Source organism: Leucopleurus acutus (genome assembly GCF_964270905.1).
Source record: "Leucopleurus acutus genome assembly, chromosome: 4".
In the NCBI taxonomy this organism is placed as follows: Eukaryota; Metazoa; Chordata; class Mammalia; order Artiodactyla; family Delphinidae; genus Leucopleurus; species Leucopleurus acutus.
The window spans coordinates 130,830,330-130,847,771 of NC_139146.1; the positions used below are offsets into that span (position 1 = coordinate 130,830,330).

The following is a 17,442-nucleotide window of genomic DNA, read 5'->3' on the forward strand; positions in this document are numbered from 1 at the left end:
AGGTAATAAGAAAATCGTTTTTAAAATGTTTTCTATCTCAGTTTCTTACGGTGAGCAAATGTTCCATGTTATTTGTGTCAGTTCCATTTTTTCTAAGTGACTTTCCCTATGTAGAGAGTGTCCTGAGTTATAGATAAACTACACAGGAATGCAGAGAGCCTGTGATTTCTCTATCTAGGATAATTGCAATGTAACTTAGTGAGGCCTAGTAGCTCACAAAGTTATCTGAAGTATTTCAGAAGGGACAGGAAGCATCCCTTGCACTTTTCTAGCAGTAGTCACTGCCCACAGGTTGATACTGTAGATGATGAAACAACCCAAGTTGGCTTCTTTTATTTCTTCTCTGCCCTTTCTCCACTTCCTGTCAAGTTTTCCCTCCATCTCAGCCTATGTTGACTTGGTAATAATATGTCCACTTTCAGTTTCATGCAGTCTAAATGCTTTAGGTAGTTTGGTTATCTCACAAACCAAACAGACCAAAAAACAAAACAAGGCAAAACAAGACAGAAGAAACCTTGCCCTGTGGAATGGGAAAGCAGACCCCCTCCAAGATAATCTGTAAAATGAAATATTGCATAACTCAGAGCAGGGACTCAAAGAGGTGACTAGAATGATGAAGTCAAAAGTGATTTCTCCAAACCAAAATCTCTGGAGAGAATGACTGGGAGGTCTCCCTCTGCTTTCTGGAAAGAGATTCCAGCTAATTACATCTGACTCTTAAAGGATATGAGTTGCATAGGGTTCTGATCAAATGCTTAAGGGTGTTAGTGACTTAACTTTTAATAATCCAGCTAAGTTTTAAATGACCCTAGATAAGAGTAGCAACACATAGCATTACATATGTATATATTATACATAAAACGCTTTTGTATATAGTATCTCATTTGATGGTCATATCAATCTTGTGTCCAAAGTAGGAAAGGTAGCTTTGTAGGCCTTCTTACAAATAATGACTCTTAAGGAAATGTTCTTAAATGGGCCAGAAAGAACCTAGCTTGGACTAGAATGCACGTATTTTTTTTTTTAAGTCTTTTCATGTTCTACCACATCGCACTGGGACTCTCTAAGTCCTTAGCATTTCAGTTGTGTGAGGTGATGAAGGAAGAAGTTTTCATACACTGAGGTATGGGGAACACATTCTTGCTTACACGTGATTTAACTTAAACTTTACGCTAACCAGAACAGCCTGTTTTGTGGCCTATTAAACATACATTGTACATTTGCTTTAACCATTAAAGGAAAGGGTGCCTTGTCCAGAAGTAATATGTCCATTTTTAAGATAGAGATAAATGCCTTCCTCTTCCTGGGACGTCAATGGTCAATGCTAGTACTCCTTAGATGACAAAGCTCCCTTCCCAGGCACAAGGCCATACTGACTCGCCGTGTACGTGATGCTGTCTTTTTTGAAACCTTGAAAGAATGTACCTCTCTCGCGTTTGATATTCTTTGTTCCGACAAGATATAAAACTGTGCTGAAACCATGTTTCCTTGGAACAGCTCCTCAGAGCTACCCAAGAGGCTGTTTGTCAGGCTATACTTCTCAGTTTGGCTCAAAACTCTCTTCTATTCTTATTATAGATCAGTTATTGATGACTTCCCTCTACATAGTGAAATACATACAATTCAATCTTAAATTTAGTAAAGCAGCAATTGAGGTTGAGAAACAAATAAGGACCTTAAATGGTTGGGAAAGTCTAAGTGCAAAACCTGGGAGTTGGGGGATGCAGTTTCCACTAAAATTTAAAAATATGAGTACTTACTTTGAGCCAGACTCTGCTAGGTGCAAAGTTAAAAAATGGTTAAGAACAGATCCTGCCTTCGAGGAACTTTCTGACGAGGGCAGCAGGTCACAATCTAGTGATCTGGACTTTGAAGAATTGATTAGGATTTACATGTGTGCTCAGAGGACGGGTGGTTCAGATAATCAGGTCAAAAGAGAAGGCAAAAAGGCATATAAATGATGAACTTTTGAGAGTGAAGGAGCCCCCAAAGTTTGTCAGTTTGATACGGAAAATTGCTCTATTATTTTGTTTCTTAAATACTCACCATCAGCATGTATGAAACCAGGGGCAAAAGAGACTTTTTTCAGCCGTAATTCCTATGCACCACCCCCTCCATTTAAAAGTTCTCAATCTACCCCTTACGGTCCACACTTGAATGCAAAAAAAACTTTTAAAATGTAACCACTATACAGTGGTGATACACCGAACAGTGAGATAAACCCTAAGCTCGTTTGAAAGAAAACTGAACAGGGAGCCAGTGACTCGGGTTTGAGCTGTGCCTATGCTACGAACTGTTCTGTGATCTTGGGCAAGTAACTTCTCAGGATGTCCCTCTCGGTCTGTAAGATGAGTATGACCCAAAGGTCCACCTCACCGAGCTCTGTGAGGATGATTTTTAAAATGCCAGTGAAAGCATTTCCTTTACTCCATTTAGGGTGCTTTTGCTATCTCCGGGCTCCTTCCACTCTCGCCACTTTGAGATTTGGTGCGTCACGACCCAAAGGCCTTAAGCATCACCACAATTGCCTGACCGTCTCTCCTCATACACACCCACGTCCCTCGCGGTAACTGAGTCTGCCGAAGGAAGTCTCGTAGCTGAAGTCACACACTCCTAAAGGCCAGGAGAAAGGAACAGAAAGCTCCGATTCCAGCCGGAGAGATGTGAGAGACGCCAGCATACTAGAAAGTCGGGAAAGATCCTCTACGCGCAAGCGCAACGGCTACCCCGCACCTCCCCTCCCACGGGAGGGGGCGGGCCACGACGTGCACACGTCGGACGCACTGCCGTTCGCGAAGCGTGCGTCGGCGGCGTAGGACCCGCCCCTTGGGGAGGGGAGGGGTTTCTGCCTGGCCGAGGCGGGAGCTCTTGCAGTCATAGGGGAATAGGTTTCCTGTTCCGGTTCTCGGGCTCTGGTTAGTCACGTGGAAGTGCGATCACCTAGACAGTTTGCGCTTTCCGTTCACCAAAGCACCTTCCCTTTGGAGATACAGGTGCAGATTTCGGCCGGTGACTCTGCCATGCCGAACTTGCGGCCCAGGCCCCGCCGAGGCGCCGGACGGGGCGCCAGGGCAGCCGGGCGGGACGAGCTGGTGTCGCGGTCCTTGCAGAGCGCAGAGCACTGCCTGGGCGCCCAGGACTTCGGCACCGCCTATGCCCACTACCTCCTCGTGCTCAGCCTGGCGCCGGAGCTGAAAGACGATGTGAAGGTGAGGAGGGCCCTTGTTTCTCTCGCTTGCAGGCAGATCCTGTGTTCTTCTCGTATAAATAAATGAATACATAAATAAATTGGAGGGGGGTACTATAAGTGATTGGTGGTGGTTATTAATGTTTACTGTTCACCCTTGACTCTTCTTCTGTTCGTAACCACAACCAGCGTATCAGAAAATATTGTCTGCTGCACCATCGAAATATATATCCAGAATCGTATCCCTTCTTACCACCTTCTTTTTTACTGCCCTGATTCAAGCTTCAGTCATCTCCTTCTGACTTTTGCAATAGGCTCAGGCTCGAAACTAGGCTTTCTCCTGCAGCCTACCGCAACACAGCCAGTATGAGCTTTTCATAATAAAAGCCAGATGATGTCATTTCTCTATTTCAAAACTTCCATTTCATTCAAAATTCCGAAGGTTATATTGCATGAGGCCTCAGGTGATCTGCCACCTCCTATATCTAATTCTAGCAAGTCCCTGCCCCAGCCCCTTTGCACTTGTGTCTACTGTTACGTGGAACGAATGTTGAATTAAGTTTGGGATTAGCCTAAAGTAGTCATTCGATGATGCATTCTTTAAGTTTCAGTTATTGGATTATTTGTGAGTTATTCTGTTGAAATGCTGTACATTTTTTTCCAAGTTATTTCAGAATCTAAATTTCAAAAAGTGATTTAACTTAATTTTGCATTCAACTTTCAGCCTGAAGCTACTTTGCTTTATTTCACCCAGGGTTTCTCAACCTCAGTACTACTCATATTTTGGATGGAATCTTTGTTGTGGAAAGCTGTCTTGTGCATGGTAGAATGTTTAGCAGCATCCCTGACTTCTACCCAGTAGATGTCAGTAGCATATAGACATTTAAATTTCAGGATCAGCTGGCCTCAGGGAGGAGAACGTGTTATGCTGAGATACAGTTTGCTCTTTTAGGTAGGCAGAAGTAGAATAATGGATCAATCCAAGTGCTTTTTCCTCAATTCTTTGTTCGTTAGTTTCCTCTTTCGTAAAACAGGGAAAATATCTTTTTTTATATTTAGTGTGTATTAAAAGTATTATCTAAAGTTTGTATTTCTTTGCCTGGTGTTCAGTAGGGTTAAGTAACTAGCTCTGTTTCCTGCAGAACAGAGTCGCATATTTCTTTGCAGGGTCGTCTGCGAAAGACCTATCTCTTTAGTCTTATTTCCTTCTACTCCCCATCCTTACACCTCAGCCATACCAAGTTGCTTAGCTGTAAATTCCCTGATCCATTTAATATAATCTGTGTTTTTTCCCCTCACATCCTAGAGTCTTCTTCCTTTCCTTGACTCTCTAGTAAAATTTATCAAAATTCAGTTTCAGATATACACTCTTCTGTATAAAATATGTGAAGATGATATAAAATGTGTTCCTGACTACAGCCTTCTGTCTTTGCACTGGGTTGCAGTGTGGAGAATGTTTGGTGGAGGTGTAATTAGAGCTAGGGTGACAGTGGGAAGACTCTTCCTGTAGTCCAGCAAGTGGTTACAAGGACCACGTTGTAACAGTGTGGGGGAGAGGAGGTGACAGATTTAACTATAATGAGAGAGAATTGGCTGGGTTTCAAATTAATTGTACTGGAGTTAAGGTGGCGTTCTAAGGTGACTTCTTAGTCTGAGGTTGGGCGGTACCTTAACCTTATATCCTGTGTGAGAGAATACGATGGGTTCAGTTTAGAACATTTTGAATTTTTTCAAAATTGTATGTTATATTTCTCTCTATGAGGCCTCTCTGAGGATAGGAACAGGATTTATGTTATGTTGTTCTTCGGTATTCTTTGCACCCCGATCAGGAAATATTTGGGTTGAGCTGAATTTGAGATGGCTGAGGGTCCCTGGTTGAGATGACCAATAGGGAGTGGTAACTATGGGTCTGAGGTTCAGGAGAGAGGGTCTCAATTGGAGATGGAGATGTAGCATCCATTAACACATAGGTGATAGTTAATGCACTGGGGATGCATGAGAAAAGAGAAGCCGGTCAAGGAAGTACCGCTGAAACATAGGAGCCCACAAAAAAGAGGTTGGTGGAGAATATGATATGGCAGCCAAGTACGGACAGATTTTGCAGAGTGGTCAGACTGTCTTAATTCTGCATGTTACTGCCATGTAGGTGGTAAAATTTATGCATTTATGTATTTATTTAGCAACAGGGCCTATTAAAGCTAAATTAAACTTATGGTGATTTTCAGTTATAACTAAGTTTTATTTTCTGTGGAATCTTCAACCAGTGTTGAATATTCTTTCATCTTTTTTTTTTTTTTTTTAATGGCCGCGCCATGCGGCTTGCGGGATCTTAGTTCTCCGACCAGGGATTGAACCATGCCCTCAGCAGTGAAAGCTCAGAGTCCTAACCACTAGACTGCCAGGGAATTCCCTCTTTCATCATTTATGTTACTGACTAATTTACTGTTTTCTCTTTTGTAAAGGAAACTTTTCAGTATACGCTCTTCAGATGGGCTGAAGAACTTGATGCGCTCAGTCGAACACAAGACCTGCTTGGTTGCTATGAGCAAGCCTTGGAACTGTTCCCTGATGATGAAGTGATTTGCAATAGTATGGGGGAGCATCTCTTCAGGTAGGTAGTGGTTTCAGTATTACTAGTTAAGGATTATTCTGCATCAGTCCAGATCGGATAAATTGTTGTACACTAATTCGAACGTGGGAAGTTTAGTATAAACAATTATTAATTATAACAGGGGATCAGAGTAATGAAGGGTTGGCTAGTAAGAAGAGAACTGAAAAGAATATAGGAATAGCAGATATAATATGTAATAATATTATATGTTATACTACATAATAGCCACTGCCCCTGGGGCTGAGATAAAGCATCCATGGAAGAGTTCCTCTCACTGGACTGAGATCCACACCTTGTTGGAGAGGACATAGCCCTCATTCACAGGATGGCAGAGAAGTCACTGTGGTCCCTTGCCAGGGAATTTGTTGTAAATCTGTTCTCTGGAACTTCCTGGAAATTTGCTGTTTCCTTTTGTAAGAGTGCCATTCCCTGTTTGGGTTCCAGAATGTCTTTTTTGCTTAAACCATACCCAAAATGAATAGTCCAATTCAATCTTTAAAATTGGCAGAATGCTTAGAGGTGCTTGTGAAGAAGTATGAGTGTAAAAGGGTTCTACTAGCTTAGTTCTCTTCAGTGTGTGGACCACACACTGGTGTGATCCACAGATTACCAGTCAATGACAGAGAAGTATAAAAATTGTGAGTAAACAGTTAGAAATGTATGTAGCAGTTTGACATTGCTGTAAATCCAAGCATGTGGTCAGGGAACTCCCTTGTTGAAGAGAGCATGGACCACTCTGCTGCTGAAATCTGGTGTGGGAGTTGCACACTAACTAATCATGTGCAGTACAAGTATGTTGGTCTACAGATACTTAGATATTTTAAAAGGAAAGGGAGTTCTTTATCATAGATAGTTTAAGAAATACTGTTCTGGATGGTTTGATAGTTTTCTCCCCCTGTCTTTTATTATTGATTTGCTCACATCTAATTTAGTAGTAGTTTTTTGGGTGACTCACCTTTAACTTTTTTCCTTAGACACAATGCCTCTCTTTTTGCAGTCATATTTATTTGGTTTCTTTTGTATTTAATTAAAATATATAATAATAAGAAGTGCGACCGGTGTAAACTGGTCTGGCAGCAAATACAACTGACTTTTTTTTTTTTAATTTAGACTTATTTATTTATTTACTTATTTTTTACTGAAATATAGTTGACTTACAATATTATATTACTTGCGGGTATACAACATAGTGATTCTGCATTTTTATAGAATATGCTCAACATAAAGTTAATATAAAATATTAATTAACTATATTCCCTGTGCTGTGCATTACATTGTTGTGTCTTAATTATTTTATTATTCTTTTTAATAGATCTTTATTGGAGTATAATTGCTTCACAGTACTGTGTTAGTTTCTGTTGTACATCAAAGTGAATCAGCCATATGCATACAGATGTCCCCATATCCCCTCCCTCTTGCGTCTCCCTCCCACCCTCCCTATCCCACCCCTCTAGGTGGTCACAAAGCACCGAGCTGATCTCCCTGTGCTATGCAGCTGCTTCCCACTAGCTATCTATTTTACATTCGGTAGTGTATATATGTCGATGCTACTCTCTCACTTCGTCCCAGCTTACCCTTCCCCCTCCTCGTGTCCTCAAGTCCATTCTCTATGTTTGCATCTTTATTCCTGCCCTACAACTGACTCTTGATGACCATTCAACTCAATTGCTGAGGGAAAAGGTATGCAGGCACAGCAAAGAGGCACCTCTTAGCCATAGGCGTTAATATCTTTTACAGAGGGAGTGGTTTTTAGAAACCACTGGTGTTCTAGAAAGTTGTTTAAATGGAGGATGGCTAGGAGAGCCTCTACTATACCATAGTAAAGTAGTAATTCATAGTCAGTCAGTTGTTAGTGTCCTGGAATGCATAAATATAAAAGGGATTCAGAAAGGAAAGAAGTGAATGAGAATCACAGTCCTCACAGAAGGCTTCCCAAGGAGATGGCGCTTGGGCTGGGTAGGATCTGGGGTGCTGGTGAGGGGTTCTCAGGCCAGATGAGCGGCACAAACAAAGGCGCTGTAATTGATAGTATATAGTTGAATATCTTGTCTGTTATGTTTTACTCTAGAATGGGCTTCAGAGATGAAGCAGCCGGGTATTTTCGTAAAGCAGTGAAGCTAAACCCGGATTTCAGTGATGCAAAGGAGAATTTTTATCGTGTTGCAAACTGGTTGGTGGAGCGCTGGCACTTTCTCATGCTTAATGACACCAGGAGGAATATGATTTATAACGCAGCGATCCAAAAGGCGGTTCGTTTGGGCTCCAGAAGCGTTTTGGACATTGGAGCAGGAACTGGAATACTAAGGTTTGTTGGAATTGTGTTTTAATTATGTATACCTATATAATAATGTAAATTAAGGATTGTGCCAAATATGGAAACTTTAACAGCAGAATTTAAAGGTAGAGTTTATTTCTCATAATCTCGTTATGATTATTCATGGAACTATTATTATTATATTTTTCACTATAACTTTTACTTAATTAAGAACTCGACATAACCACCAAGAAAAATTGGGGGTTATCATTGAAATTTTAAATAATGAATTTTAAGAGTACTTTTTACATTAACGTTCTGGTTGAATCTAGTTGTTTAAAGTCTATTAGCATCCTGCATGCCAGTTGTGTTTTAATAAGGTGAATGTCATGATTTATTGTGTGATTTATTGCTTGACAAGAATATTAGTTCATTTCTTAAAATGCAGAACGAATAATGGTTGTGTTAAAAAATAAAAGGAAAACCTCATGTTTAAGCATTATAATTCCACTAAAATTTGAAAGATTAGAGTAGATTATTTTTTCCTGATGGAACCCTTTTTCCTCTTGTAGCATGTTTGCTAAAAAAGCTGGAGCGCGCTTGGTGTATGCCTGTGAGTTATCCAAGACCATGTATGAACTTGCCTGTGATGTAGTGGCAGCAAACGAGATGGAAGCAGGGATCAAACTCTTACATATGAAGTCGCTTGACATAGAAATTCCAAAACACATTCCTGAAAGGTATTATAATATGAACTAATTTTAGTTTTTATAATCCACTATTTTTTTTAAAAAAATTAAGAGATTCACATTTCTAGCTTCTAGTCCAAACAAAAATGCTAAAACCCTTATATTGTAAAGATGCAGATATAGGATAGTTTAGCCTAAGATTGATTTCATAGTAAGATCATTTTCTTGGTAAAAAAGATTTAAAGATCTTGAGAAAAATTTGTGGCAAGGGATTTAATACATAAACTTCAGCTTTAGCAAGTTACTTTACCTTTGTTAATTTCAGTGTTCTAGTTGTCCTTCTGTGTGGTCAATAACTATTTAAAAATTGTACTTAAAAATAACACGTGGGTAGATGAAGCTTGATGGCTTAATCACATTTGGTGTTAATATCCCTGGCTAAAATGAAGGATAGCCTTTGGCTTTGGAAGCGTCAGCTGTCAATGTATTTTGGCTTGGGCCCTTCAAATGCTTTGAATATTATCTCATAAGTCTTAGCTTTTTAGTATGTTATTTCACCTTGCTCCATATCACAAGGGGATGGAATTTTAGAGCTAGAGGGGATTTAAAAATCATCTGGTCCAGTAAACTATCATTTTAGATACAGAGTTTTCTCTGAGTAGCACTTGCTCTACTACCTCTTCTGGGTAGTCTGTCTTTTCATCTTACTTAAATTCAGTTTACATTGAAACAGGGCTTTTTTATGCCCTGTCATCATTGAGACTATGCCATATATGTATGATAATATTTATATTTACATAATAGTTATGCTTTTCAACGGTCTCTACATATGTTCTCATGAAAGAAGTCCTGTTAGATTGTTGAGGCAGATATTATACCATTTTATAGAAATAAACAGTGTCCTCATTTGTCTTAGTCTGCTCAGACTGCTATTAACAAAATACCAGACCAGGTAGCTTAAACTACAGACGTTTATTTTCTCACAGCTCTGGAGGCTAGAAGTCCATGATCATGGGTGCTGGCAAATTTGGTTTCTGATGGGAGCTCTCTTCCTAGCTTTGCAGATGGACTTCCTGTGCGTCCTTACATGGCCTGTCCTCTGTGCATATGAGGAGAGAGGGATCACTGCTGTCTCCTCCACTTTTATAAGGACACATGCCCTATCAGATTAGGACTTTGCCTTTATGACCTCACTGAACCTTAATTACCTCGTAAGCATCCTATCTCCAAGTATAGTCACGCTGGGAGTTAGGGCTTCAGCGTGAATTTTGGTGGTACACAATTCAGTCCAGAGCATGAATCAAAGTTATGTTAATTCAATCTACATTTTTGTCACAGATGGTGTTGTAGAAGGATCTATTGGCTTTGAATTAAGAGATACGGTTCAGTAATAATAATTAATAATAATTTATTTTGACCTTGAGCAAATCTAGAGACTTGAAGATCTCGGAATAGATGATTTGAGATACCTTCCATGTTCTAAATATTTGCAATCATAAATATTGAAAATTTTGTGAATATATATAATACTGGGCTTAGGCACTGTAGGGGATACCAAAGTCTGTCCTCAAGGCACCTACAGTCTAGATAGGAAGATAAGGAATATTCATGAAAATATCTTTACCTTCTAATTACACAAATGAACGATACTGGCAGTAAGTAGTAAAGAGGTTCAGAGAAGGGAAAAATTTTTTTGGTGTGTCTTTGAGTGAAATTTTCTAGAAAGAAAGAATGGACAGAAGATCAGAGCTCTGTGGATTAGGCTTTTGTGAAAACTCACAGGTGTGGGTAAAGCAAGAGAAGTAACAGGAGAGGGACACTCAATGTGTAGAGGTAAACACACCAGAGGTAGAGGAAGGATTTTGAGGGGCAGTCCTCCTCACCCGCACTAAATGTTATTTACAGATCAAGGAAAATTAGAACCGAGAAAGAGTATTCATTTTGGTAAGTCGGGGAGTCACTGATGATAGAGAGTATTTTTATAGAGTGTTGGGGATAGAAGTCCAGTTACTCAGGGTTAAGGAGGGGGACTGGTAAAAAGGTAATGGGTATGAACCACTCCTTCGGATTTAGGCAATGAAAGGATAATCCGAGAGGCAGGGGGTCAAGTGAAGGTTGTGGACTCCCACTACTGTCCCCACCAGGAAGCTGCCGGTGGAGGACAGAGGAGCCTGAATCTTCCTCAAGATTCCAGGGTAGATATTAAACACAAAATGTATTAGAAAATTTTACATATGAACTGTTTCTATAATAAACTCTTCCTTTCTGCTCTCAGCTTTGACATCTTTTATATAAATAGCATGATATTTTACTTACATATATTTTTAAAAAATCATTCTATAGAGTGTCCCTTGTTGTAACAGAAACTGTCGATGCAGGTCTATTTGGAGAAGGAATTGTGGAGAGTTTGATTCATGCATGGGAACATTTACTTTTGCAGCCAAAGGTAAGCAGCATGAAAACACTTACATCTGATTAAGAATTCATTATTCAGTAGATAATTTATTGAGCCCCTAGCATAATTGCAAATCAGTATGAGATACATCCCACTCTTGAGGTGCATACTGTACTGTTGGAAAGAAATCAGTGTGAAAAAACATTTAATAACATAGTGCAGTGTATACTTGTGTGCCCAAATGGTGTATATAGGCAAAAAACACTCCAGGACAGAATTCTTAGGAATTGAGATTACGTTATGAAGGGATTGACTCTGGAATTCTTGAGCAGGGTTGAGAAAGGGAAGGACTTTCAGTCTCACAGCCTTCACTGCTTGTATTTTTTGGCAGATTATCAAAAGGGAATATAGTGATAACTGGCATGGTATGGTTTTAACGTATCAGTTGGACCCAGGCTACTGCTTGCACAGGACTGATTCTTATAATTGCCAAGTTATAGTTTGCATTGAGATCCTCTACTGTGGCCCAGTAAATTGTAGATTTGGTTTATATATATGTATTATGAATGAAAGGATTTTAACATTTAATAAGAATTTAATACTTACAGAAAATGATTTGGATTTAAAATAGCTAATGAAAGGTTGAAAGAAGAGCAGTTTGTTTTTCAAGTAGGTAATGGTGATTTTGGCCCCTCAGTTAAAGTCATACTGGATAGTCTTTTGTTGTATGCAGACTTAGAGATTTCTAGCTCCCCACCTCCCTCCCTCCCTTCCTTCCCATTTGTACTGGAAAAAAAGAAAAAAAAATATGTATACACACAAACATACGTATAGCAATGAAAATAAGAGAAACTTTTTAAAGGAAAAAGACCCCTTAACCTGCTTATCTTTTTTTTTTATTTTAATAAGCTTCTACCTTTCCCATGATGAGTACTTTATTTTTTAAAAGTTATTTATTTTGGGCTTCCCTGGTGGCGCAGTGGTTGAGAGTCCGCCTGCCGATGCAGGGGATGCAGGTTCGTGCCCCGGTCCGGGAAGATCCCACATGCCACGGAGCGGCTGGGCCCGTGAGCCATGGCGCTGAGCCTGAGCGTCCGGAGCCTGTGCTATGCAACGGGAGAGGCCACAACAGTGAGAGGCCCACGTACCGCAAAAAAAAAAAAAAAAAAAAAAGTTATTTATTTTAATTTATTTATGTTTGGCTACATTGGGTCTTTATTGCTGCACGCAGGCTTTCTCTAGTGGCAGCAAGTGGGGGCTACTCTTTGTTGCAGTGCACAGGCTTCTCATCGTGGTGGCTTCTCTTGTTGTGCAGCACGGGCTCTAGGCACACGGGCTTCAGTAGTGGTGGCACATAGGCTCAGTAGTTGTGGCTCACGGGCTCTAGAGTGCAGGCTCAGTAGTTGTGGCACACAGGCTTAGTTGCTCTGTGGCATGTGGGATCTTCCTGGACCAGGGCTCGAACCTGTGTTCTCTGCGTTGGCAGGCAGATTCTTAACCACTGTGCCACCAGGGAAGTCCTGCTTATCTTAATTATTATTTTTTTGAGTTCTTTTCTGATAAATTTTCATAGCTTGCCATCATACACACATATTTTGACATAAATATAACAGAATATAATTTTTATTGTTATATTTTTAGACCAAAGGTGAAAATGGTAATTGTGAAAAATATGGGAAAGTTATACCGGCAAGTGCTGTTATATTTGGGATGGCAGTAGAATGTGCAGAGATAAGAAGACATCATAGGTAAGTGATTATTTAAATAGTAAATATTAAAAAATAGTAATTTTAAGGCATAGACTGTACTCCAGAGGTTATTTAGTGGACATTTATTCAGATGAGAATGTGTAGTTTTCTGACCTTTAAATTCATGATGTTTATTCCAGTCTTAATTTTCTTTTTGCTTTTTTTAAACTTTCTTCGAAAATAGAACTCTAGGATTAAAATCAGCTTTCAGTTTTCTAGTGGAAAATTAATTTTGATACAACTTAGTATCCTTTCGATGTGTGATAGATTCATGAGAAAAATACTAAGTTAAGACTGATTTTAGAGAAAGGGAAGTAAAAATTTCCAATGTGAAAATAATTTTATTTCTCCCATTTTTCTCTTCTTAATAACTATTGACATTATAATATTTTCTGGTTGGGTGGGATGAAATTTTAGGATCTTTCTACCCTTGAGATTCTGAGATTTATCACATGTGATACAGGTGAAAAATTTTTTTAGTTATAGAAGTTTCTTGGTTACATGTTTTTCTTGAACATTAATGAATTTTTTTATTTTGCTAAAATATTGATCCATAGTTTTTTGGAACTTTTTAAGGAGGCCCTCCATCTGATAACTTGATAGTGTTAAATGTAACATATTTACATTTTAAGAAATACTGATGAGTATTTGAAGAAAATAAAAATCATCCCAAAGCCTCACTAGTAGGCAACTGCTGTTCATCCTTGTTGTATGAATACACCACAGTGCATTCCTCCGTTTTGCTGGTGATGGACATTTAGGTTATATCCAGTTTTGGGAGTATTGGAAATAAATAGCACAGCTATAAACATTCTTGAACATTCTTTTGTTGGTGGTATGTATGAATTTCTGTTGGTTGTGTTCCTAAAAGTGCAAATGTCAGACACTCTGAGGTTCCCATATTAAGAGTGAATCTAGAATAGTCATGTTCATCTTGAGCAGGAACTACGAAAGTCTTCCAGAGTGGTCTTGTTAATTTTCTATTCCTACCAATAGTGCGTGAAACTATTCTTACAACACTTACTTTCCCCATTCTGGTGGTTGTGTAGTATGGCTTTAACTTCATTTCCCTGGTGACTAAATTTTCATATGCTTATTGGTCATTTGGATATGTTCTTTTGTACAGTGTCTAAGGCTTTTGCCTATTTTTGTGTTTCTTTTATTGTGGGAATTTAAAAATATATTTTGGATATTTGCCCTTTGTTGAGTAATGTATTACAAATCTCTTTTCCTACTCAGTGGCTTGCCTTTTTACTTTCTTCCTGGGTATCTTTTGATGAGCAGAGTTCTTAATTTTAAGGTACACTTATTTATCATTTGTTTTCCTTTATAGTTAGTGATTGTGTTTATAACTGCGTTTAAGAAACCTTTGTCTATGAAGCTTTATTGCATTTTTATATTTATTTTTGCTGAATTCAGTATTAGATGGTGTTACTTGATTCTTAAAAAAACAAAAAACCAAACCTGTCTTTCTCCTTTTCCTCTCTTATTCCCCCTCTTACCAGGGTGGGTATTAAGGACATTGCTGGGATCTGTTTGCCAACCAGTGTGAAATTTCAGAGTCCAGCGTATTCTTCTGTAGATGCTGAAGAAACAATTGAACCTTATACAACCGAAAAGATGAGTCGAGTTCCTGGAGGATATTTGGCTTTGACAGAGTGCTTTGAAATTATGACAGTAGATTTCAACAATCTTCAGGTAAAAATGAAAGTTCAATTACTGTTTTTTTAAATATATATAAATTTATTTATTTACTTAGTTTTATTTTTGGCTGTGTTGGGTTTTCGTTGCTGTGCGCGGGCTTTCTCTATTTGTGGCAAGCGGGGGCTACTCTTCCTTGCGGTGTGAGGGCTTCTCATTGTGGTGGCTTCTCTTGTTGCAGAGCATGGGCTCCAGGTGCACGGGCTTCAGTAGTTGTGGCTCGCGGGCTCTAGAGCGCAGGCTCAGTAGTTGTGGTGCAGGGACTTAATTGCTCCGCAACATGTGGGATCTTCCCGGACCGGGGCACGAACCCGTGTCCCCTGCATCGGCAGGCGGACTCTCAACCACTGTGCCACCAGGGAAGCCCCAAACACTTTTTTAAAACAAAATAATCTCTATTGCTTTGCCACTCGCTACCTTCATTCAACACTATGTCATGGACTTCTTTCTACATCAGTAATATGTGTCTGCCTCATTGTCTGTAATAACTGTATGGTACTCACTACCATATACCATATATCAGAGCTTCCCATCCAGCATGCCTTAAATGATTGTAGGTGTGCCAAGATACCGATCCCCTAAGGGCGCTGGGCAGGGCTGAGAACTTACAGAAATGGGAATTGATATGATATTGGGGCAAGTATATAATGACTGTCTAAAATCCTCTTATTCCTTTAACATTTTTTCAGGAATTAAAAAGTCTTGCAACTAAAAAACCTGATAAAATTGGTATCCCTGTTATTAAAGAAGGCATACTCGATGCCATTGTGGTTTGGTTTGTACTCCAGCTTGATGATGAACACAGTTTATCCACAAGTCCTAGTGAGGAAACATGCTGGGAACAGGCTGTCTACCCTGTACATGACCTTGCAGGTATATCTTGTCTAATTTTTGTTGTTGTTGTTTTTTAAAACTTTTTGTTTTAACCCTCTAAGCATTTGAGTCAGTGTCAGAAAATTCACTATGAATATGAAGTTTCTAGTCAAGGGAGATTGGTTAAATCTTTCAGAATTTTCTTTCTCTTTTTTAAAAGTAGTTTTAAATAATTAATATATGTGGTTAAGAAGAGAGACTAAAATTGACATGTACACACTGCTGTATTTAAAATAGATAACCAACAAGGACCTACTGTATAGCACAGGGAACTCTGCTCAATACTCTGTAATAACCTAAATGGGAAAAGAATTTGAAAAAGAGCTAAATACATGTATATGCATAAATGAATCTGTCTGCTGTAAACCTGAAACTAACACAGCTTTGTTAATCAACTATATTCCAATATTAAAAAAAAAAGACTAAAACACAACTCTGCTGCATACCACTCAAAAATATCTATCATTAAATCATTTCTTCAGCTCTGATTACTCTAGTTATCAGTAAATAAGAGAAATGCTAGTCCATTTTTTATGGAACACAGTGGAAAAATACTGCTTTTAGTGCAGGAGTTCTTACCACTTACAGAATCTGATAGCATCTGTGGAGCCCCAGGTCCTAGAAATATGCACACTCATAGAAGTACAGAATTTTGCAGTTTAGAGTTCATGAATCCATGGACTTACTTAGGGATGTCCTATATTAAAGATATTTTTTGTATAGAAATTTTTTACTAGCAATTTTATGGGTTTCAATATAGTTTACAGCAGTTGTATTACATAGAAAAATTCTACCTTTTTAAAACTGGAAGGTAATAAATATTTACTTCTATGTAGTCTCTTAATCAAGGATCTAATTTGGCAAGGTCATTAAGTCATGGAATCAATATAGTATTGTGGCCAGTATGGGTTTTGAAGTCAGTCAGGTAGATTTTTTTTTTTTTAACATCTTTATTGGGGTGTAATTGCTTTATAATGGTGTGTTAGTTTCTGCTTTATAACAAAGTGAATCAGTTATACATATACATATGTTCTCATATATCTTCCCTCTTGCGTCTCCCTCCCTCCCACCCTCCCTATCCCACCCCTCCAGGCGGTCACAAAGCACCGAGCCGATATCCCTGTGCTATACGGCTGCTTCCCACTAGCTATCTACCTTACATTTGTTAGTGTATATATGTCCATGACTCTCTCTCATTTTGTCACAGCTTACCCTTCCCTCTCCCCGTGTCCTCAAGTCCATTCTCTAGTAGGTCTGTGTCTTTATTCCCATCTTACCCCTAGGGTCTTCATGACATTTTTTTTTTCTTAGATTCCATATATGTGTGTTAGCATACGGTATTTGTCTTTTTCTTTCAGTCAGGTAGATTTGAAATTGGGTCTTGGCTACTTACTGACTTCCTGGCAGGCCTTGCTGGTTATTTCTTAGAGGTTTTGTTATGTGATGTATAAAAATGGGAATGATGCTGGGAATTCTTTGTTGGTCCAGTGGTTAGGACTCTGCGCTTTCACTGCCTAGGGCCAGGGTTCAGTCCCTGGTTGGGGAACTAAGATCTTGCAAGCTGTGCGGCGTGGCCAAAAAAAAAAAAAGAGAGAAGATGCTGCCTATGTTGCAGGATTGTTGTAGGAATTATTAGACATACTAGGTATAAAATGCCTACCATAGCGACTGGCACTCAATAAAGAGCACTTACTTTAAAATTTTGTTTATTCTAACTCTCTTTCAGTAACTTAGATGGTATTTTTTTAAAAAGTCCTTCTTTGGGAAAGGATATTTTAAATGTGTAAACACAAGAATAGCAACTTGTATTTCCAACTGGCTCTATGGCTAATGAGAAGGAATTGCAATTATACATTTACACTTTAAAGTTTTACCACGTGTGAAAGCTCATGGATAAGAGCATGATACAGTCTTTATTGCAGGACTTAGTCCTTCCTTATATTTTCAAATTCCTAAACATGCAAGAATATCTAAGTACTTACAG

General features: G+C 38.9%; 1 protein-coding gene across 1 annotated transcript in view; it reads left to right on the forward strand.

Moving 5' to 3' along the window:
* The first annotated feature begins 2,948 nt into the window (after window positions 1-2,948).
* The window catches only part of PRMT9 (protein arginine methyltransferase 9), a 28,242-nt gene continuing 13,748 nt past the window's right edge, over window positions 2,949-17,442 (forward strand). Inside the window, exons 1-8 of the mRNA XM_082838762.1 lie at window positions 2,949-3,209; window positions 5,650-5,798; window positions 7,867-8,103; window positions 8,625-8,792; window positions 11,085-11,187; window positions 12,778-12,884; window positions 14,390-14,582; window positions 15,275-15,458. Coding sequence (XP_082694888.1) covers window positions 3,021-3,209; window positions 5,650-5,798; window positions 7,867-8,103; window positions 8,625-8,792; window positions 11,085-11,187; window positions 12,778-12,884; window positions 14,390-14,582; window positions 15,275-15,458 — 1,330 coding nt within the window. The 5' untranslated portion in view covers window positions 2,949-3,020. The remainder of the gene's footprint in view (window positions 3,210-5,649; window positions 5,799-7,866; window positions 8,104-8,624; window positions 8,793-11,084; window positions 11,188-12,777; window positions 12,885-14,389; window positions 14,583-15,274; window positions 15,459-17,442) is intronic.